The following is a 22,837-nucleotide window of genomic DNA, read 5'->3' as shown; positions in this document are numbered from 1 at the left end:
GGGTCACTGTCTGTGCGGAGTCTGCACGTCCTCCCCGTGTCTGCGTGGGTTTCCTCCGGGTGCTCCGGTTTCCTCCCACAGTCCAAAGATGTGCAGGTTAGGTGAATTGGCCAATGATAAATTGCCCTTAATGTCCAAAATTGCCCTTGGTGTTGGGTGGAGGTGTTGAGTTTGGGTAGGGTGCTCTTTCCAGGAGCCGGTGCAGACGCAAAGGGCCGAATGGCCTCCTTCTGCACTGTAAATTCAATGATAATCTATGATTAATCTAGGACAAAGGTTCGGCACAACATCGTGGGCCGAAGGGCCTGTTCTGTGCTGTATTTTCTATGTTCTATGTGACAATAATAAAGATTATTATTATTAGTACTGAGCCTCCAACAGTGCAGCACTCCCTCAGTACTGAGCCTCCAACAGTGCAGCACTGTCTCAGTACTGAGCCTCCAACAGTGCAGCATTGCCTCAGTACTGATCTTCCAACAGTGCAGCATTGCCTCAGTACTGTGCCTCCAACAGTGCGGCACTCCCTCAATACTGTGCCTTCAACAGTGCAGCATTGCCTCAGCACTGGCCCTTCAACGGTGCGAAATCCCTCAGCACTGATTCTTGAAGTGTGGCACCCCCTAATATGGATGCTGCAACCGTGCAGCACTCCCTCAGTACTGAGCCTCCAACAGTAAGACACTCCCTCAGCACTGAGCCTCCAACAGTGCAGCACTCCCTCAGTACTGACCCTTTAACAGTGCAGCACTCTCTCAGTACTGAGCCTCCAACAGTGCAGCACTCCCTCAATACTGAGCCTCCAACAGTGCAGCACTCCCTCAGTGCTGTCCCCCGAAGTGCAGCAGTTCCTCAGTACTGAGTCTCCAACAGTGCAGCACTCCTTCGGTACTGACTCTCCAACAATGCAGCACTCCCTCAGCATTGAGCCTCCAACAGTGCAGTACTCTCTCAGTACTGAGCCTTCAACAGTGCAGCACTCCCTCAGTGCTGTCCCCCGAAGTGCAGCAGTTCCTCAGTACAGACCCTCCAACAGTGCAACACTCCATCAGCACTGATCCTTCAACAGCGTGGCACATCCTCTGGACTGGCCTTATAAAAGTGCAGCACTACCTCAGTACTGCCCCTCCAACAGTGCAGCACTCCTTCAGTACTGACTCTCCAACAATGCAGCACTCCCTCAGCACTGATCCTTCAACAGTGTGGCACTCTCTCAGTACTGGCCTTATAACAGTGCAGCACTCCCTCAGTACTGAGCCTCCAACAGTGCAGCACTCCCTCAGTACTGAGCCTCCAACAGTGCAGCATTCCCTCAGTACTGAGCCTCCAACAGTGCAGCACTCCCTCAGTACTGAGCCTCCAACAGTGCAGCACTCCCTCAGTACTGAGCCTCCAACAGTGCAGCACTCCCTCAGCAGTGGCCTTCCAAAGGTGAGGCACTCCCTCAGTATTTACCTGCCAACTGTTCAGCATCCTTTCAATACTGACCGTCCAACAGTGCAGCACTCACTCAGTACGGACACTCCAACCGTACAACACTCCTTCAATACTGAGCCTACAGTACAGAACTACCTCAGTACTGACCTTCCAAAGGTGAGGCACTACCTCCGTACTGACCCGCCAACCATTCAGCATCCCCTCGGTACTGATCTTCCAACAATGCAGCTCTACCTCAGCACTGACCCTCCAACAGTGCAGCACTCCTTCAGTGCTGAACTTCCAAAGGTGCGGCACTCCCTCAATGTTGACCCTCCCAACAGTGCAGCATTCCCTCAGTACTGACCCTCGAACTGCGGCGTTCCCTCAGTACCAATCCTTCCGTACAACTCCAGAGGCTCATTGCTTTGGGTCAGAGTATCAGCCTGGATTTTAGAACTTGAACCCATTACATCTGCCTGAACGGAGTGTGTGCTCATGCTTTTATATCTTTTGGTAGTGTTCAGGGAGGGAGAGTGGTAAATCTTAAGAAAATTGGAGAGATATTTGCATTGCAGGGGCGGGGTGCGGGGGGGGGGGGGGGGGGGGGGGGGGGCTTCTTGGTGTTTGGGGCCTAGTTAAATAGACCGTCGATCCAGTCATCTGAAACTGTTCCAGATGACCTGTTACACTGTCTGACCAGTTGGGAACCAGTGGATTGTGTGACGTGAATTGGAACAGTTGTTGCCATTATAAACAGTAACAGGCTGATTTAACAATTACATGTTCAAATACCAGCTGGTAGGTTATGGTAATTTTTTTACAAGAACAAGGAAAACATCCCACTGAATAATTCCTTGTATCTGTCACCCTCTCCAAATAGACAGTGTAAGATGTAACATTTAATGGTATGTTATCCAGGCAGCACTCACAGGGTTAATGAGGCTCCAGCCCATGTCTCTCCAGTCAGGGGGAGTGGCAATTAATGCTCCCTCCCCTCCAGTCCTCCCTCTCTCTGTGAAAAGCACAGATTGCATTCATTAGCATTGCTTTTTTGCCAGATCCCTTGGAGGAGTAGAGCGGAGTGGGGGGAGACCGTGAGATGCTGTTTGCTCCTTCCTGGCTCTCTCAGTCTCTCCCGGTGAGCACCCAGTCCACATTCGCATTGAAGCATCCTGCTAGTCTGAGGCGAAACCCGACACTCCACTGGTCACCACGTTATACTTGCTTTTCCTCACTGCATGCAGCGAACAAGGTAAGATTGGTTTTATGCCTCTCACAATCACTCAGCTCTGGACACTGCCTCCAGGCTCTAGTCAATGAATTGAAACAAAATCTCTCGACAAAACAGCAGGCAAGTCTTTTTGCAGAGGCTTTGCCTTCAGTTGCGAAGAAGGTCACTTTGCACTCTCTTATCTAAGCCACTGTGCACATTTATTAGAAAGCAGCAACTTCCAAATCCTTCAATACAGCTAGTCCAGCACCTAAAACAGTGAGCTGGGGCAGCACGGTGGCGCAGTGGGTTAGCCCTGATGTCTCACGGCACTGAGGTCCCAGGTTCGATCCTGGCTCTGGGTCACTGTCTGTGTGGAGTTTGCACATTCTCCCTGTGATTGCGTGGGTTTTGCCCCCACAACCCAAAGATGTGCAGGGTAGGTGGATTGGCCACGCTAAATTGCCCCTTAATTGGAAAAAAATGAATTGGGTACTCTAAATTTATTTTTAAAAAGAAAAAAACTAAAGTGAGCTGCTATAAGCTCAAACATCTGAGAGGTATTAAAACCCCAAACCAGTCAAAGATCTAAAGCTCATGAAAGAGTTCAGCAGAATTTCTAAATTTATCAAGGCATAGCTTCAGTAAGTGAATTAGAAACTAGTAACGCACTGATCATTCCGGTACAGAGCTGCAGATAAAACCTCACTCCGGTCTGCACAGTTAGCTTGTTTTATAACTACAGATAGGGCTTATTCAGCAGAATAAGGGGTATTTATCACATAACTGGAGTTACTGTTTATTCAGAGTAATGGTGCATTTACTTTGCATCATTAATATAGAGAACACCAATATATTGAAACATGATCAGATGCAAATGGACACAGAGTTAAGGAAGTGGATGTTAGGATTGGGGCATTAAAGACTCAGTCATTTTCAGGAGGTTCTTAAAGGAAACTAGAGAGATCACCAGAAAGGTATAAGAAAAACATTTCCAGAGTTTGGAGCGTAGGCAGCTGAAAATACAACTGCCAATGTTGGGGCCAAGGGATGAATGATGCACAAAAGGCCAGATTGAAAGATATGGATTGTAGGACTGGAAAATGTTAGTGATAAGGAGTGGCGAGGCCATGTAGGGGTTTGAACACAAGGCTAAGAATTTTAAATTCATGCTGCTAAGCCAGAGCCAATGTAGGTTAGAGAACATGGGTGACAGGTGAGCAGGACTTGGTGAGTGTTAAGGCACAGACAGCAGAGTTTAGGATGAGCTCAAGTTTACAGAGGGTGGAAGATGGGAGGTTGGTCAGAAGAGTATTGGAATATTGGAGTCTACAAGTAACAAGGAAATGGATGAGAGTTTCAATGGCAGATGTGATATGCCAGGAGTAGAAACAGGTGATGTTGCAGATCTAGGGATGAAATTGTTGACAAGGGAACAGAGAATATGACAGGGCCGGAAACAATGGTTTCCGGCATCCCATTATGGATGAGTTTATTTAGCAGGTCTGTTTATTCAGCAGGGTAAGGATTACTACCTGTGTAATTGTACAGAGTTACCATTTATTCAGCAGGGTAAGGGTCATACTGTACACAGCTACTGTTTATTCAGCAGGGTAAGGGTTACTCACTGTAACAGCACAGAGATCCTGCATATTCAGCAGAGCAAGAGTTACTCCGGTTGGGAATGGAGTTTCTGTTTATTCTGTCATGCAAAAGATAAGGTATTCATCATGCTGGCAAATTAACAAAGCTAGTGGAACAGGACAAGCCTGAATTACCAGCTGACCTTGCTTCAAGTTGTTCCATTGAAAAGGCGGGATTTTACAAGTAAAAGTGTATCCTCACGGCTCTGTACAAACTTTAGGATAGGAGCCGGTGCAGCAATGATCTCCTTTCAGAAGCAGATTGAACTATATTTTTCGCTGTCCGTACAAATTATGGTGAATTTACAACTATGCACTTTTAAGAAATCTGCCACAGAAAGTTATGGAAGTAATCCTGACTTATCAGGAAAGCAGACAAACAGTAGACCCTCACACCCTCAGACACAAGGCAACAGGAGACCCTAGTTCACCCAGAGGGAAACAAGATAATTCACACTCCCCCTGACACATGGTGACAGGAGACTTTTGCCTCCCTCAGACACAGGGTAACAGGAGACTGACACACCCCTCTGACAGGACAACCAGAGGATTTCACTCCCTCAGACACAGGACAAGAGGAAGCCCTCACTACCTACGAATAATAGGGAGACTATCCACTCGACAGCAGGCAGTGAAATCAAGGGTTCCTAGTTATAGTGTTGGTGCTGTGGAGATTTTTCTTGGCAGTGGTTAGAGAATGTGGTGTCCACGGGTTTTAGAACAAACAGGGGATACGGTTTCTGTAGCTGCTAAGGAGTGGAATTTATAATAATGTTCTCATTACCTCAGGATGGTTTGCAGGGGTGGAGCTCACTCCTGGAGCCAGTGAGTAGCAGAGGCCAATCTTTGGACAAGAGGGTTGAGAAAGAGAAAAGTAAACAAGCTTTTAGCTGCCACCGGCCTTTAATTAAAAAGTGGCGAGCTCGACAGGAGTTGTTGTTTTTTTGTCTGAAGATTTTCAGATGGATTTGGTCTGCGGATTTGGCCCAGCATAATCCTTCACAAGGGTCAAGCTGCATTCAGACTGGAGCTGCCCAAATGGGGAATGTCAGATATGTCGACTGACAGCTCACTGCTGCCTCAGAACTCATTCATCATCTCATCTCCTCCTCAGGGCAAACCCTCAGGAGGGACATAATGCCAGAATTCTTATCGCACACAACATCATCCTGCCACCCCTCCCCCTGCACCTTTTTCACTGACTATTTTTTCACCAGTGTTAATCCAGCTCCCTCACATGGTCACTCAATAATCCCCTTCCCCCCCTTCCGCACCACAGTGCCCTGTGTTACTGACTATCTATTGATCTTAATCCAGCTCCCTCACACTGTCACTCAGTAACCCCTCTCCCCCAGCGCCCTGTGTTAAATGTAAAAGGAGTTTGTTGCTCGGATTGGAACGGTGAAAATAAAACCCCTCACTTAGCCTCTGCCTCTGGCGCTCACAGTTGAAATAAAATCTTTCTGAATGGCAGAGCTAGTTGTAAGGACAGAGCTCCTGGTTCCCCGTGAGGAAAGCCAAAGTTCATAGTCGATGCAACCACATTCTTGAAGGGTGAGGGTTGAATGTAGTGACAGGAAATGATTTGGGCCTTGTTCCACTAGAGTAAGGAAGTCATCACAGTGGAATTAGCAGAATCACGCAGTATATATTTTTAAAGTATAAGGAAATAACAGGTATAGAATGAAATGGGGAGGGAGCATTACGATCAGAGTAACCCAGAAGGGATCAGTCGTGACTCAGCCGGTAGTACTTGTCTCTGATTCACGAAGGTTGTGGGTCCAAGACCCACTTGAGCACAAAATCCAGACTGACACTGCCAGTACAGTACAGCGGGAGGTCTGAATTGTCAGAGGTCCCATCCAATCTCTCAGGTGAATGTAAAAAGAGGAACAGAAGTAGGCCAGTTAGCCCCTTGTTCCACCATTCAATGAGATCATATACCCGTCTTTGCCCCAACAGAAATCTATCAATCTTACATTTAAAATTAACAATTAACTTACCATCAATTCTCACACGTGGAAGAGAAATCCAAAATGTTACCGTTCTTTGCATGTAAAAATGTTTTCTAATTTCTTGGGGACTTTGTCCCCTAGTCTTAAACTCCCCAACCAGTGAAATAGCTTCTATCTACCCAATTATTTCCTATAATACCTTGAAAATATCAATCACATTACCCCTTGGTCTTCTAAATTCCACAGAATACAACCCAGTTTATGTAATCTCTCCTTGTAATTTGACCCTTGACAGTCTAGGTATCATTCTAGTAAATGTACGCTGCACTCCCTTCAAACCCAATATATCCATCCTCAGGTATGATGCCCAGAACTGCTCACTATATCCCAGGTGCAAAGTAGCCAGGGCTTTGTATGGTTGAAGCGTTACTTCTACATCATTGTATTCTCGTCTCCTAGTCGGGCAGCAGGGTAGCACAGTGGTTAGCACTGTTGCTTCACAGCTCCAGGGTCCCAGGTTCGATTCCCGGCTTGGGTCACTGTCTGCGGAGTCTGCACTTTCTCCCCGTGTCTGTGTGGGTTTCCTCCAGTTTCCTCCCATACTCCAAAGATGTGCAGGTTTGGTGGATTGGCTATGCTAAATTGCCTTTGGTGTCCAAAAAAGGTTAGGTGGGGTTACGGGAATAGGGTGGAGGTGTAGGGATAGGGTGGAGGTGTAGGGATAGGGTGCTCTTTCCAAGGGCTGGTGCATACATGATGGGCTGAATGGTCTTCTGCACTGTAAATTCTATGATTCTATGATAAAGGCCAGAATTCTATTATCCCTTTTAATTATTTTCTGTACTTGTGCATCACATTTTAATGATTGGCATGGCAGCAAACACTGCTGTCTCAGTGCTAATGACCCATATTCAATTCCGGCCTTGAGTGACAGTCTGTGTGGAGTTTGTAAGTTCTCCCCGTCTCTGCATGGGTTTCCTCAGGGCGAAGAACATAAGAACATAATAACTAGGAGCCATCTAGTAGGCTATCTGGCCCCTCGAGCCTGCTCCGGTTTCCTCCCACAGTCCAAAGATGTGCAGGTTAGGTGGTTTGGCCATACTAAAAGAAATTGCACCTAATGTCCAGGGGTTTGCAGGTCAGGTGGGGTTACAAGGATAGGGTGGGGGAAAGAGGGTCTGGGTAGGGTGCTCTTTCAGAGGGTCGGTGCAGATTCAATGGGCCGACTGGCCTCCTTCTGTAGACATTCTATGGATTCGATGTGTTGTCCCAAAGTCTCTTCAGACCTCCTCTGTTTTTTACTTTTTACCATTTAGAAAATAGCCTATCCTATACTTTTTAATTCCAAAGTGATGATCTCACATTTATCTATATTGAAATCCATTTGCCAGTTTTATCCATTCACTTAATCTATCGCTTTGTAATTTTATGTCATCTACATGTTTTACAATACTGACCATCTTTGTGTTATCAACAAATTTGGATACAAAGGTTTTCTATCCCATCATCTAAGCCTTGATAACTACAGTGAATACTATAGTTTACACCCCCAACACAGATCCATGTGGGACACCACTAGTTTATTCGATCAGTGAAGTATTTTACCATTATCCCTTCTCTCTGTCTTCTGCCTGTCAGCCAATTTTCTAACTATGTCAATAACGTACATCAAGGGCAGCACGATGGCACAGTGGTTAGCATTGCTACCTCACGCCGCTGAGGTCCCAGGTTCAATCCCGGCTCTGGGTCACTGTCCGTGTGGGATTTGCAGATTCTCCCTGCGTTTGCATGCGCCCCCTCAAGCCAAAAAATTATTTTTTCCCAATTAAGGGGCAATTTAGCATGGCCAAGTCACCTACCCTGCACATCTTTTTGGGTTGTGGGGGTGAAACCCATGCAAACACGGGGAGAATGTGCAAACTCCACACGGACAGTGACCCAGAGTCGGGATCGAACCTGGGTCCTCCGTGCCATGAGGCAACAGTGCTAACCACTGCGCCACCGTGCTGTCCTTCTGCTCCATTTTCTTATGAGCGACTTTATCGATTGCCTTCTGGAAGCCCAGATCCCTAACATCCGTAGACATTCCCCTGTTCAATATTTTGGTCAAGTCTTAAAATTCTATCAGGCTTCATCCACCCTTTACAATCTATGCTGGCTCCCTCTTTAGTTGAAAATTTTCAAGATGTAAAAGATCACAGCGCTATTTCAAAGAGCAGGGTAGCTCTCTCTGGTATCCTGGGACAATATTTATCCCTCAACCAATATTACTAAAATGAACATTTGCTGCATTGCAGGAGGATCTTGCTGTGCACCAAGTGGCTACGCTGAATAATTAATTGGCAGTAAAGCACTTTGGGATCTCTTGTGGATGGGAGAGGGACTGTATAAATGCAAGTTCTTTCTTAGCACCAATGCCGTTGTGTTGCACCGAATGCCTTCCTTCTTTTAATTCAAATTCCATGTTAAACAGCAGTTCATGGTGATCAAACAGCCGTCATTATTGCTTTGCTTTCAGGTTCCGAGTGCACATTGGTAGAGGTTGGTGAAGGCGTAATGAGGGGCTTGCGCACCCTGGGTCACATGACAATGATATAGGCAGAGAAATCTCTCAAGGCCGCAACCATTGGGCTTATAGTGACAATAACAAACATGCCAAAATCGAGCGTTCATCAAATGTCATGTCAAATAATCCCCACTCCTATTAAGGATTATTGTAACTTGGAATGAGTTACCATGAGCAGCTAGCAAGGCAGGGAATAAAATTCTCATTTCAAAGTGGTACTGGATTGAAGGGAGCTGGGATCCATCTCAGCCAGACCATCAGAATGCAGATAAATGCTTTTGTCGGTATCCAGCCTGCTCCCAGCTCCCTCAGACTGACATGTAACAAAACTCCAAACATTCCAGTCAGCTCACCATTCTTGCGTCTCATGGACTATCAAACTGGAACTGACCCTGACTGGCCACATTACACTCTGCTGGGACCGCATATACACAATGCAATGTACACAATACGGTATCTTTAAACATGCATGCAGGATCCTTGATATCAAGGACAAAAGCCAGGAACTTATGCTAAAACCTTATAAATGACTAGTTAGGCCCCAGCTGGAATATTACATCCAATTCTGGGCACTGCACGTTAGGAAGGATGCTAGAAGATGCAGAGATTTACTAGAATAGCACCAGGGATAAGGAGCATACAGGACAAGATAATGGAAAACTTGTCAAACACCGAGAACTCAATATCACAAAGCTGAAAGGACAATCAAAAAGGAAATTCGGAAATCAAAGAGGGCATGAAAGATTATTGACAAGTAAAATAAAGGAGAATCCAAAGATGTTTTATCAATACTAAAGAGTAACAGGGTGGCACGTGGCACAGTGGTTAGCACTGCAGCCTACGGCGCTGACGAGCCGGGTTCAAATCCCACCCTGGGTCACTGTCTGAGTGGAGTTTGCACATTCTCCCCGTGTCTGCGTGGGTTTCACCTCCACAACCCAAAGATGTGCAAGCTAGGTGGATTGGCCACGCTAAATTTCCCCATTAATTGGAGAAAAAAATAATTGGGTCCTCCAAGTTTATTAGAGAGAGAAGATAACTCAGGAAAGAGTAGGGCCATAAAAGACCAAAAAGTAAAGTGTGTAGAGGTGGAAGAGTGGTATGGTTCTTAATGAATACTTTGAGTCTGTTTTCACAAGAGGGGGATAATACAAGAGGGAAGTGTGTGAAATATTTGTGGGATAAACATAAGGTGAGAGAAAGGAGATTAACATCTTTGAAAGTGGATAAATCACCAGGGCCAAAAGAAATGTACCTCAACCTTTTAAAAGAAACCAGAGAGGAAATAGCGGACGGCTGATCATCCATTCTGGGTGAAGGCGTGGTGGAAGAAGATTGTAGGACTACTAAAGGTGTATTTTTGTTTAAAAATAGACCCAATATTTACAGGCCAATCATCTAACCTAGGTAGTGGGCAAATTATTGGAATAAATTCTGAGAGACAGGTTTAACTGTCACTTAGAAAATCACAGAGGAATGAAGGATAGTCAGTATGGATTTGTTAAGGGAAGATAGTATCTGACTAACTTGAAAGGAGGGTTGATAAGGGTAGTGTAGTTGATGTGGACTACAGAGATTTTAACAAGGCTTCTGACAAGGTCCCACATGGTAATTATTATTTTTTTTTTTTTTAAGTTCATGGGATCCAGGGGGGAATGTAGCAAGCTCAATACAAACATTCAGTGGCAAGAAACAAGGTCAACCCAGAGAAGTGCGAGTTGATGCATTTGGGAAGGTCAAACAAGGCAAAGGATTATACAATGAACGGGAAGATGCCAAGAGGTGTAGAAAAAGTAAGGGACCTTGGAGTGAATGTTCACGGATCCCTGAACATAGCAGGATAGGTCAATAAGGTGATTTAAAAGGGCGGCATGTGGTGCAGTGGTTAGCACTGGGACTGCGGCGGCGCTGAGGACCCGGGTTCAAATCCCTGCCCCGGGTCACTGTCCGTTTGGAGTTTGCACATTCTCCCCATGTCTGTGTGGGTTTCAACCCCACAACCCAAAGATGTATTTGTTAGGTAGATTGGCCACGCTAAATTGCCCCTTAATTGAAAAAGAAAAATAATTGGCTACTCTAAATTTTTTTTTTTTTTTTTTAAATGTGATTTAAGAATGTATATGGAACACTTTCCTTTATTACTGGAGGCATAGAATATAAAAGAGCAGAGAGGATATGCTGGAGCTATATAAAATGCTAGCCAGATCACAACACGAGTACTGAATGCCAGTAATACAGAAAGGATGTAATTGCACTAGCAGTGGTACAAATGAGATTTACAAGGACTTTGCTGGTACTGGAAAACTGCACCTATGAGGAAAGATTGGTGAGGCTGGGATTGTTTTCTTTTGAACAAAGGCAGCCGATGGGAGATTTGATTGAGATGTACATGGGTGTGAGGGGTCTGGATAGAGTGGATTGGAAGGATTTATTTCCTTTAGTAGAAAGGTCAGTGACTAGGGGTACAGATTAAAGTGATTGGTAGAAAGATTAGAGGGAAAGTGAGGTTTTTCTTTTCCACCTAGAGTATGGCCAGGTCTGAAACTCACTGCCGAACAGGCTAATAGAGGCGGAACCCCTCAATTCCTTTAAAAAGGTGCATGGGATTTGTATCTACAGTACTATTAACTCCATGGCTCAGACGAAGTGCTGAAAAATGGGATTAGACGGTGGTGCTCATTTTCCAGCCTGCGCAGACACGATGGGCGGAACGGCCTCCTTCTGTGCAATAAATATGTCTACATTTGAAATCTGAAAAGGAGGAATGTGCAAGGATGTGGGGAGGGTGGGGGAATGGCAGTGTGAATTGCATTTTAGGAGAGCCAGCACAGACACGATGGGCCAAATGGCCTTCTGTGCTGTTAACAATTCTATTCAATGATTTGAAAAGGGACTCAAATTATATGGAGACTTGAGAAGCTGGGATCATTCTCCTTAAGAGCAGAGAGGTTTAAGAGGAGATTTAATCAAGATGGTTCAAAATCATTGAGAATTTTGATACAGTAAATAAGGAGAAACTACTTCCCGTGGTAGAAGGGTCAGAAACGAGAGAATACAGTTAAAAGATAATTGGAAACAAAAGACAAAGGAGAGACGAGGTGGATTTTTTTTGCAGTGATTTAATGGAGTGGAAGCAACAGTGCTGGGAATACAGAGGCATTTAAATCAGTGGTTGGGATAAAGTCAGACAGATGATGGCTCAGTTTTTAAAAATTTGTTCTTGTGATGTGGATATTGCTGGTAATACCAGAATTTATTGCTCTTCCCTAATCGCCCTCGAGAAGGTGGTGGTGAGCCACCTTCTTGAACTGTTGCAGTCCATCAGATGTAGGTATACCCACAGTGCAGTTAGGGAGGAAGTTCCAGGATTTTGACCCAGTAAAGGAACAGCGATATATTTCAGAGTCAGAATGGTCTGTGGCTAGGAGGGGAATTTGCAGGTGGTGGTGTTCTCATCATCTGCTGCCCTTATCCTTCTAGATGGTAGAAGTTGCAGGTTTGGGAGATGTTATCTAAGATTCTCTCTTGTTGGAGATGGTAATTGCCTGATACAAGAGGCTCAAATGTTACTGGTCACTTATCAGCCCTAATATTGTCTAGATGTTGCTTAATGCAGGCTCTGCCTACTTCAGTATCAGAGTTACAAATGGTGCCGAACACCAGAGAACGTCCACTCTTCTAACTTTATGATGGAGGAAAGGTCATTGATTCAGCAACTGAAAATGTTTCAACCTACAACACGGTCTTGAGCAACTCCTGAAGAGATGTCGTGGGGCTCAGAGGATTGGTCCTCAACAACAATTATCTTCCTTTCTGCTAGGTTTGACTAACTAGTGGAGAGTTTTCTCCGATTTCCATTGACTTCAGTTTTGCCAGGGCTCCTTGATGCCACACTGGGTCAAATGCTGTCAAGGGTAGTTACTCTTACCTCATCTACTCTTACCTCATCTTTGGAATTCAGCTCTTTTGTCCATGTTTGGATCATGGCTGTAATGAGATCTGAAGCTACGTGGCCCTTGCACAACCCAAACCAAGCATCAGTCAGCAAGTTACCGTTGAGTAGGTATAGCTTGACAGCACTGTCAAAGGCAGCCTCCACCACTTTGCTGATTATTGAGATTAGACTGATGGGCTAATTGGCCGAATTAGATTTGTCTTACTTTTTTGTGGACAAGACATACCCGGGCAATTTTTCACATTATTGGGTAGCTGTCAGTGTTGTAGCAGAAATCTTCAGTGCTACAGCAGTGTTGTCAGGGCCTGTTGCATTTGGTGTACCTACAGCCCTTTCTTTTTAAAAAAAAAATATATTTTTATTCAAATTTTTTACATATTTTCAAGAACCTTACAGAAATAAGGAAAAACAAAGAACACATAAATAAACATCTTATAGCTATGTCACGTATTCCCCCAATATACAAGCCCCCCATTAAACGATAATAAACACAGTAGTAAACACAAAGTACCCCCCCCCCCCCCCCCCCCCCGCCCGGGTTGCTGCTGCTGACCACCTCCTAATGCTCCGCTAGAAAGTCTAGGAATGGTTGCCACCGCCTGAAGAACCCTTGCACAGATCCTCTTAAGGCAAATCTTATCCTCTCCAATTTAATGAACCCTGCCATGTCGCTGATCCAGGCTTCCAAGCTGGGGGGCCTCGCATCCTTCCACTGTAACAGAATCCTCCGCCGCGCTACCAGGGACGCAAAGGCCAGAATACCGGCCTCTTTCGCCTCCTGCACTCCCGGCTCGTCCGATACCCCAAATAGTGCGAGCCCCCAACTCGGCTTAACCCGGGTGTTTACCACCTTAGCCACCGTCCTCGCAACGCCCCTCCAGTACCTATCCAACGCTGGGCACGCCCAGAACATGTGGGCGTGATTTGCTGGGCTCCCCGAACACCTCACACACCTGTCCTCCACTCGAAAAAACCAACTCAGCCTTGCCCCAGTCATGTGCAGAACCTTAAATTGTATCAGGCTAAGCCTGGCGCAAGAGGAGGAAGAATTTACCCTACCCAGGGCGTCCGCCCACGTACCCTCGTCTATCTCCTCCCCCAGCTCCTCCTCCCATTTACCTTTCAGCTCCTCCACCGTGGCCTACACCTCCTCCTGCATCTCCTGGTAGATCACCGAGACCTTGCCTTCTCCAACCCACACCCCCGAGAGCACCCTAACCTGGATCCTACGTGCTAGCAGCAGCGGAAATTCCCTCACCTGCCGTCTTACAAACCCCCTTACCTGCATGTAACTGAAGGCATTTCCGGGGGGGAGCCCAAATCTTTCCTCCAACGCCCCAAAACTCGCAAACGTCCCATCTATAAACAGGTCCATCCTTCTAATACCTGCCCTGTGCCAGCTCAGGAACCCCCCATCCATTCTCCCCGGGACAAACCGATGGTTCTCTCGGATCGGGGACCACACCGAAGCCTCTGTCTCCCCCTGTGGCGTCTCCACTGCCCCCAAATTTTGAGGGTTGCCGCCACCACTGGACTCATGGTGTACCTTGTCGGCGGGAGCGGCAGCGATGCAGTCACCAGCGCTCTCAGGCTCGTGCCCACAGAGGACGCCATCTCCACCCTCTTCCACGCCGCCCCCTCCCCCTCCATTACCCACTTGCGTATCATCGCCACATTGGCAGCCCAGTAGTACCCACACAGAGTAGCTAGCCCTCCTCTGTCCCTGCTCCGTTCCTGAAACACCCTTCTCACCCTCGGGGTCTTTTTCGCCCAGACAAACCCTATGATGCTTCTGCTGACCCACTTTACAAAGGCCTTAGGGATCAGGATGGGGAGGCACTGGAATATAAAAAGGAACCTTGGGGAGCACCGTCATCTTCACCGACTGTACCCGACCCGCCAGGGAGAGTGGCAGCATATCCCACCTTTTAAACTCCTCCTCCATCTGCTCCACCAGCCTCGTCAAGTTGAGCTTGTGTAGGGCCCCCCAGCTCCTGGCCACCTGGGTCCCTAGGTACCGAAAACTCCTTTCCGCCCTCTTCAGTGGAAGCGCGTCTATCCCCCTTCCCTGGTCCCCTGGGTGTATCACGAATAGCTCACTCTTTCCCATGTTGAGCTTATACCCGGAAAAGTCTCCAAACTCCCCGAGGATCCGCATCACCACCGGCATCCCCCCCACCGGGTCCGCCACCGCCCCCCCCCCCCCTCCCCCACCGGGTCCGCCAATTACAGTAACAGGTCATCTGCATACAGTGATACCCCCCCCTCCCCTGCACCAGCCCCCTCCAGTTCCTGGACTCCCTCAAAGCCATTGCCATAGGTTCAATTGCCAACGCAAATAGCAGGGGGGATAGGGGGCACCCCTGCCTCGTCCCCCGGTACAGCCAAAAGTATTCCGACCTCCTCCGATTTGTGGCCACACTCGGGGCTTCGTACAGTAACCTAACCCAACTAACGAACCCCTCCCCAAACCCGAACCTCCTCAACACTTCCCACAGGAATCCCCACTCCACCCTATCGAAGGCCTTCTCCGCATCCATAGCCGCCACTATCTCCGCTTCCCCCTCCACTGGAGGCATCATGATTACATTTAGGAGCCTCCGCACATTGGTATTTAGCTGCCTTCCCTTCACGAAACCAATCTGGTCCTCGTGGATCACCTCCCGAACACAGTCTTCAATTCTGGTAGCCAACACCTTCGCTAACAGCTTTGCATCCACGTTGAAGAGCGAGATTGGCCGATACGACCCACACTGTAAAGGGTCCTTGTCCCACTTCACGATCAGCGAGATCAGCGCCCTGGACATCGTCGGGGGTAGGACTCACCCCTCCCTCGCCTCATTAAAAGTCCTCACTAGTAGTAAGCCCAACAGGTCCATATACTTCCTGTAAAATTCCACCGGGAACCCATCTTGCCCCGGTGCCTTCCCCGCCTGCATACTTCCCAGTCCCTTAGTCAGCTCCTCCAGCCCTACCGGTGCCCCAAGCCCGGCAACCTGCCCCTCCCTCTACCCTTGGGAACCTCAGCCGGTCCAGAAAACGACGCATCCCCCCCTCCTCCGTCGGTGGCTCAGACCTATACAGCCCCTCATAGAAGTCTCTAAATACCCCATTTATTCCCACCGCACCGTGTTCCCCCCTTTATCCCTAACTCCCCCAATCTCCCTCGCCGCCTCCCGCTTCCGCAGCTGGTGTGCCAGCAACCGGCTAGCCTTCTCCCCGTATTCATACACCGCCCCTTGTGCCTTCCTCCACTCTACCTCCGCCTTCTTGGTAGTTAACAGGTCGAACTCGGCCTGGAGGCTTTGTCGCTCCTTGAGTCATCCCTCCTCGAGTAGTCCCTCCTTGGGGACCTCTGCATACCTCCTATGTACGCTTAAAATCTCCCCCACCAACTTCTCCCTCTCTCTCCTCTCCTTCCACTCCTTGTGGGCCCTAGTGGAGATTAGCTCTCCCCTAATCACCGCCTTCAGCGCCTCCCAGACCACCCCTACCTGCACCTCCCCATTATCGTTCACCTCTAGGTATCTTTCAATGCACCCCCGGATCCGCCCGCTCACCTACTCATCCGCCAGCAAACCCACCTCCAGGCGCCACAGCGGGCGCTGATCCCTCTCCTCCCCTAGCTCAAGCTCCACCCAGTGCGGCGCATGGTCGGAGATGGCTATGGCCGAAAACTCTGTGTCCTCCACCCTCGGGATCAGCGCCCCGCTCAAAACGAAGAAGTCAATCCGGGAGTAGGCTTTATGGACGTGGGAAAAGAAAGAGAATTCCTTGGCCCCCGGCCTAACAAACCTCCATGGGTCCACTCCTCCCACCTGGTCCATAAACCCCCTCAACACCTTGGCCGCCGGCGGCCTCTTACCCGTCCTGGATCTAGAGTGGTCCAATGCTGGATACAATACCGTATTAAACCCCCCCCGTTATCAAGCTCCCTGCCTCCAGGTCCGGAATCCGGCCCAACATGCGCTGCATAAATCTGGCATCATCCCAATTCGGGGCATATACATTCACTAATACCACCTGCACCCCCTGCGGCTTACCGCTCACCATCACGTACCTACCTCCATTGTCTGCCACGATGCTCAGCGCCTCAAACGACATCCGCTTCCCCACCAAAATCGCCACCCCTTGATTCTTTGCGTCCAACCCAGAGTGGAAATCCTGCCCTACCCACCCCTTTCTCAGCCTAACCTGGTCTGCTACCCTCAAATGCGTCTCCTGGAGCATAACTACATCTGCCTTCAGTCCCTTCAGGTGCGCGAACACACGGGCCCTCTTGACCGGCCCGTTCAGGCCTCTCACATTCCAAGTTGTCAGCCGGATCAGAGGGCTGCCCCCCCCCTTTCTAGGCCAGCCGCGTGCCCGCGCCTCCCGCACTCTCAGTTCCCCCCAGCGGCAGATTCCCGCCCCGATTCTCTCTTCAGGCTCCAGCTCCCCTTTGGCCAATGCAGCAGCTACCCAGTCCCCCCCCCCCTTCCCCCCAAGCTAGGTACCCCCCTAGCTGCGTTGCTCCCCCCATAGCACTCCCGTAAGTCAGCTGACTCCTGCTGACCCCGGCCGCTCCCGCCACTCCATCGACCCCCCCCCCCCAGTGTGAGAATCTCTCTTCTCTCCCCCCCCCCCCCCCGTCCATCAGCGGGCGCTCCTCTCCAGCACCACCCCGACCCCTTCCTTCCCTAGCGCGGGAATAAAAACCCGCACTTTCCACCAAGCCGGCCCCACCCCCTCAGGCGCAGCTCCCTTTCGCGGCCTGATACCAGCTCCCCCACCTCGGGCCTCCCCTCTCCCCCAAATGGAGCCCCCTCTTCCAACCACCGACGCCCACACTCTCACCAAAGCCCCACTATGAACCATTTCACCCTACCCCACCCTGCACCCAAAAAAAACCCCAGTACCAAACAGCACAGAACATCCCCCCAAAACACAACAATCACATCAATCCCCTCTCGACATCCCCTCGCAACCGACCCTCAATCAGAGTCCAACTTTTAGGCCTGGATAAAGGTCCACTCCTCCTCCGGCGTCTCGAAGTAGTGGTGGCGGTCCTTGAAAGTGACCCACCGTCGCGCCGGCTGCAACATTCCAAATTTCACCCCCTCCCGATGCAGAGCCGCCTTAGCCCGATTATACCTGGCCCTCTTCTTGGCCACCTCCGCACTCCAGTCCTGGTGTATCCGGACCTCTGCATTCTCCCACCTGTTGCTCCGCTCCTTCTTAGCCCACCTTAGGACACACTCCCTGTCCACGAAGCGGTGGAGCCGCACCAGTACCGCCCACGGCGGCTTGTTGGGCTTGGGCCTCCTCGCCAGGACTCGGTGGGCACCCTCCAGCTCCGTGGGCCCCCTCCAGCTCCAGGGGCCCCGGGAAAGCCCCCGCGCCCATCAATGTGTTCAGCATCATGACCACGTATGCTCCAACATCCGACCCCTCCACTCCCTCCGGGAGACCCAGAATCCGCAGGTTCTTCCTCCTCGACCGGTTCTCCATGTCCTCGAACTTCTCCTGCCACTTCTTATGAATCGCCTCATGTGCTTCTACCTTCACCGCCAGGCCCAAGATCTCGTCCTTGTTCTCCGAGGCCTTTTGCCGCACCTCCCGGATCGCCGCCCTTTGGGCCTTCTGGGTCTCGAGCAGCTTGTCTATCGAAGCCTTCATCGGCTCCAACAGCTCTGCCTTCAATTCCGTGAAGCAGCGCTGGAGAAACTCCTGCGACCACTGTGCCCACGCTGCCTGGTCTCCACCCGCCACCATCTTGATTTTCCTCCCTCGCACTTTTCGCTGCTCCAAAACTACTTTTTTCACTGCTGCACTCCTGGTCCAATCCATACAGTGCCGGGGAAATGTTACTATCACCTTCCCACACTGGGAACCGTCGAACAAAATGCCGCTGGGGGCCCCAAAAAGAGCCCAAAAGTCCGCTTCTGTCGGGAGCTGCCGAACGTGCGACTTAGCTCCGCATAGCCGCAACCGGAAGCCCCTACAGCCCTTTCCTGATATCATGTGGAGTGAATGGAATTTGCTGTGGACTGGCATCTGTGATGAAGACCACAGGAGAAAGCGGAGATGCATCATCTACTTGTCACCCCTGGTTGAAGATGGCTGCGAATGTTTCATCCTTGACTTTTGCACTGACATGTTGGGCTCTCACATCATGGAGGATGGGGAGCCTGCAATTGGTCACTTAATTGTCCATCACCATTCATGATTGTAAGTGACAAAACTGTACAGCTTTGGTCTGATCTGTTGGCTGTGGGATCATTTAGCTCCGTCTGTTGTGTGCTGCTTCTGTTGTTTTCACCATGCTGTCCTGTGTTGTAGCTTCACCAGGTTGGCATATTAATTTGTAGATATGCTTGTGCTGTTCTCCTACGGTCCTCACAAAGGTCCCCTGGTTTGAAGGGAATGGTAGTGGGAGGAATATGCTTGTCCACAAGGTTACAAATTATGGTCGAATACAATTCTACTGCTGATGGCAGCTTATTGCACCTCATGGATCCTCAATTTTGAGCTGTGTCTGTACTGCACAGAAATAGTGACACACAACACGATGGATGGCATCCTCAATGTGAAGGCAAAACTTTGTCTCCACAGGAATGGGTGATGGTCTAGGAATACTGTCATGAACAGATGCATCTGCAATAGACCCAGTCTGACAAATGTCCTCCAGAACCTGGCCAACTTGGTCAGTCAAGGTGATACTGAGCCTCCCCTGGTGATGGGGAATGAAGATTCCACCAGAATACATCCTGTGCTTTTGCTACCTTCAGTGTTTCTTCTAACTGGTGTCAACATGGAACAGTACTGATTTATCAGCTGAGCTAAAGAATTAGGTTGTAATCAACAGGAATTTTCCTAGTCTCCATTTGACCTGATTTCATGAAACTGAATGGAGTACAGAGTCAATCTTGTGGGGTCCTAGTGCCACTCCCTCCCGACTATATACTGCTGTGATGTCAACTCTCCTCGGGCTGTCCTGTCTGTGGGACAGGAAATAACCCAGAGTTGGTGATGGAGGAGTCTAGGACATAGGCCTGCTCACCAAATCATCTTCCAGCCAATGGCAGGCTATTGCTTGACTAGCCTGTGGGACAGCTCTCACTTTTTAACATTGGCCCCATGATATTTAGTGAGGATAACTTTGCACAGTCAACTGGGCAGAATGTGCCTTTGTCATTTCGTGCCTGGGTGATTCCAGGTGGAAGATTCGGTTTCATTCTTCTTTGACTTTTCTGTAGCAAATTGTTACAACTAAGTGGCTTGCTATTTCAGTGGGCAGTTGAGAGTCAACCACATTGCTGTGGGTCTTGACACAGGTAGGCCAGGCCAAGTGTGGATGGCAGATTTCATTCTCTAAAGGACTATCTAATGAGTTTTATGGCAATCCAGCATTTTTTTTCATAAGTTTTAAGTAAGATAACCCCATTGTTTTATAGTCACCATTACAGCGACTAACTTTATATTCAAGATTTATTAATTAATTGAATGTAAATTCCACCAGCTGCCAGGGTAGAATTTGAACTAGGGTCTCCAGAATATTAGCATATGCTCATTGATTGCTAAATCTAGTAATTCAATAAGTATATGAGGGAAAAATGAATAGATGGATATGCAGAGGGGGTTAGATGAAGTAGAATGGGAGGAGGCTCATGTGGAACATAAACATCAGCACGGACACAACAAACCTAATGGCCTCCTTCTATACCATTCTAGGATTCTATAAATTGCAGACATTGCCTGCACTGTGCTAAACTGCATGGAAAAATCTTTCCACTACCCCACTTCCTGTCATACAGGAGCTGCCAGGGTTGGAGCAGGGAGTTCTCCACAGCTTGGCTGTGTCTGCCCTACACCAAGGCAGTGAAAAGCAGTATCTCACATTACAGCCAACATCTTGAAATATTCCCTTGGAAAAATAAGCCAGAGGCCGTGGCAATGTTATCTTACCCCGAGGTACAGTGCACGGTCATATTGTTTTTGGAAGGATGGAGAACATTGAGGGAGGGAATGGGGAAGATCGTACAGTCAGGCTGTACATTTCTCAAGCCTCTAGAGACCCAAATCCAGACCACCATGTCACCATTGTATACAAATCCCCTTCAAGACCAAACCAATCATGCAAAATAGTTGCACTGGTGAGTGTGCAACTGGTAACAGGAAATAGTAACTGTAAAAAGGCCACTGGTCCAAGCAACAGGTGACATGCCTCCTTCTCATCATATCCCTAAAATCCAAATCTCTCAGTTACTGCTGGAATTTGCAATAACCACCTCTTGCAACTTACTCCAGCACTCTCTCTCTTACGATCCATCCATCTACCTTCCTGCTTATTGCATAACTTCCCTATCACACGACCATGCCACTTACTGCAGTTCTGCTCACTTAAGCTCCTCCCGATAGACAACTTAATTCAACTCCACCCCCATTCCTCAGTTGCTAAGCCGCTCTGACCTCAAAAATTCAACACATCTCTGAGGAAATGGTGAGCTCCTCGAAATCTCTTCTTCCCTGAGACATGTGCAGGCATTTAGTGCTGTCCCGTCTCCAACAGGGTACAGGGACTCCACAAGTCCTAATTTTAGATGCAGCTTTATATCAGAGGGTCATCCTTTCACCAAACCATGAACGATTCCCGTGATGTTGTGGGATAAGATTTTGGGGTCACGAGCTTCAATAAAGACCCTAACTTATATCTGGCTAGAGATGAGCATAGCTCACCTCCTCCAACATTCTTGTAATCTACACGTGCAAAGAGGCAACAAGGCTGCAGAGAATCAAGCCGGCACGGTGGCACAGTGGTTAGCACTGTTGCCTCACGGCGCCAAGGACCGGTTTCGACCCCGGCCTTGGGTCACAGTCCGTGTGGAGTTTGCACATTCTCCCCGTGTCTGCGTGGGTCTCACCCCCACAACACAAAAATGTGCAGGGTAGGTGGATTGGCCACACTAAATTGCCCGTTAGAGAAAAAAAATAATTGTGTACTCTAAGACTACAATCACCAGGGAAGGTCTAGGGTGGCACGGTGGCGCAGTGGTTAGCACTGCACCACTGAGGACCAGGGTTTGATCCTGGCCCCGGGTCACTGTCTGTGTGGAGTTTGCACATTCTCCCTGCGTCTGCGTGGATTTCACCCCCACAACCCAAAGATGAGCAGGGTAGGTAGATTAGCGACAATAAATTGCTCCTTAATTGGAAAATCATAATTGGGTATGAATTGTAAATTTAAAAGAAAAAAAAAGAAAAACAACAGGGAAGGTCTCGGGTCACAGAATTGCATGCAGTTAATAGACTGGTGCACAGTTGGTCATGGCCCTAACTCACTGCCTTTCTGCACTTTATCTAACATACGAGTTAAAACCAGAGCAAACGACCACACCCTGATCTCATCATTCCCCTCACTCAGCCTTCAGCAGCTGAACAGCTTCCAGTTAGGAATAAGGACACTGCAAAGTCTGTGCCAAGGTGATTATCTAGTTCCAGTGCAGACAGAGGATCTGACAGTTAGTTCGGTTTTCAGGAGGCGGTGCTAAGAACTTTTAACAGAGTAAAACAGCCAGGGAGTTCAGCTGATACCAAACCCGGACTTTGGAAATTGACAGAGCAGAAGGATTTTTCACATCAGCACTAAAAAATGGGAAAATACTTTGGATTGATAACTTGGATTGGATTGGATTTGTTTATCGTCACGTGTACTGAGGGACAGTGAAAAATATTTTTCTGCGAGCAGCTCAAACCGATCATTTAGTACATGAAAATAAAATAAAAGAAAAAGAAAATACATAAAAGGGTCCACAATGTAAATACATAGACACCGGGGTGAAGCATACAGGAGTGTAGAATTAATCAGGTCAGTCCATAAGAGGGTCGTTTAGGAGTCTGGTAACAGTGGGGAAGAAGCTGTCTTTGAATGTGTTTGTGTGTGTTCTCAGACTTTTGTATCTCCTGCCCGATGGAAGATGTTGGAAGAGTGAGTAAGCCGGGTGGGAGGGGTCCAGCCCCACAATCCCCAGAGATCTCTGCACTCTTGCGCATCCCTAATTTTAATCACTTGACCCCAGGTGGCCAGGGCACACAACACAGCAGCTCCCCCCC

At 48.5% G+C, this 22,837-nt stretch overlaps 2 protein-coding genes across 2 annotated transcripts in view; one reads left to right on the top strand and one right to left on the bottom strand.

Annotated features, from left to right (window-relative positions):
* The window catches only part of coro7 (coronin 7), a 186,517-nt gene that overhangs the window by 95,996 nt on the left and 67,684 nt on the right, over window positions 1–22,837 (bottom strand). The window lies entirely within an intron of this gene.
* vasnb (vasorin b) overlaps window positions 2,450–22,837 on the top strand; it is a 24,989-nt gene continuing 4,601 nt past the window's right edge. Inside the window, 1 exon segment of the mRNA XM_072481389.1 lies at window positions 2,450–2,668. Within this exon segment, the coding sequence (XP_072337490.1) occupies window positions 2,516–2,668 (153 nt within the window). The 5' untranslated portion in view covers window positions 2,450–2,515.

Source organism: Scyliorhinus torazame, chromosome 17 (genome assembly GCF_047496885.1).
Source record: "Scyliorhinus torazame isolate Kashiwa2021f chromosome 17, sScyTor2.1, whole genome shotgun sequence".
NCBI lineage: Eukaryota > Metazoa > Chordata > Chondrichthyes > Carcharhiniformes > Scyliorhinidae > Scyliorhinus > Scyliorhinus torazame.
This window is presented reverse-complemented; position numbering and strand designations above follow the sequence as displayed.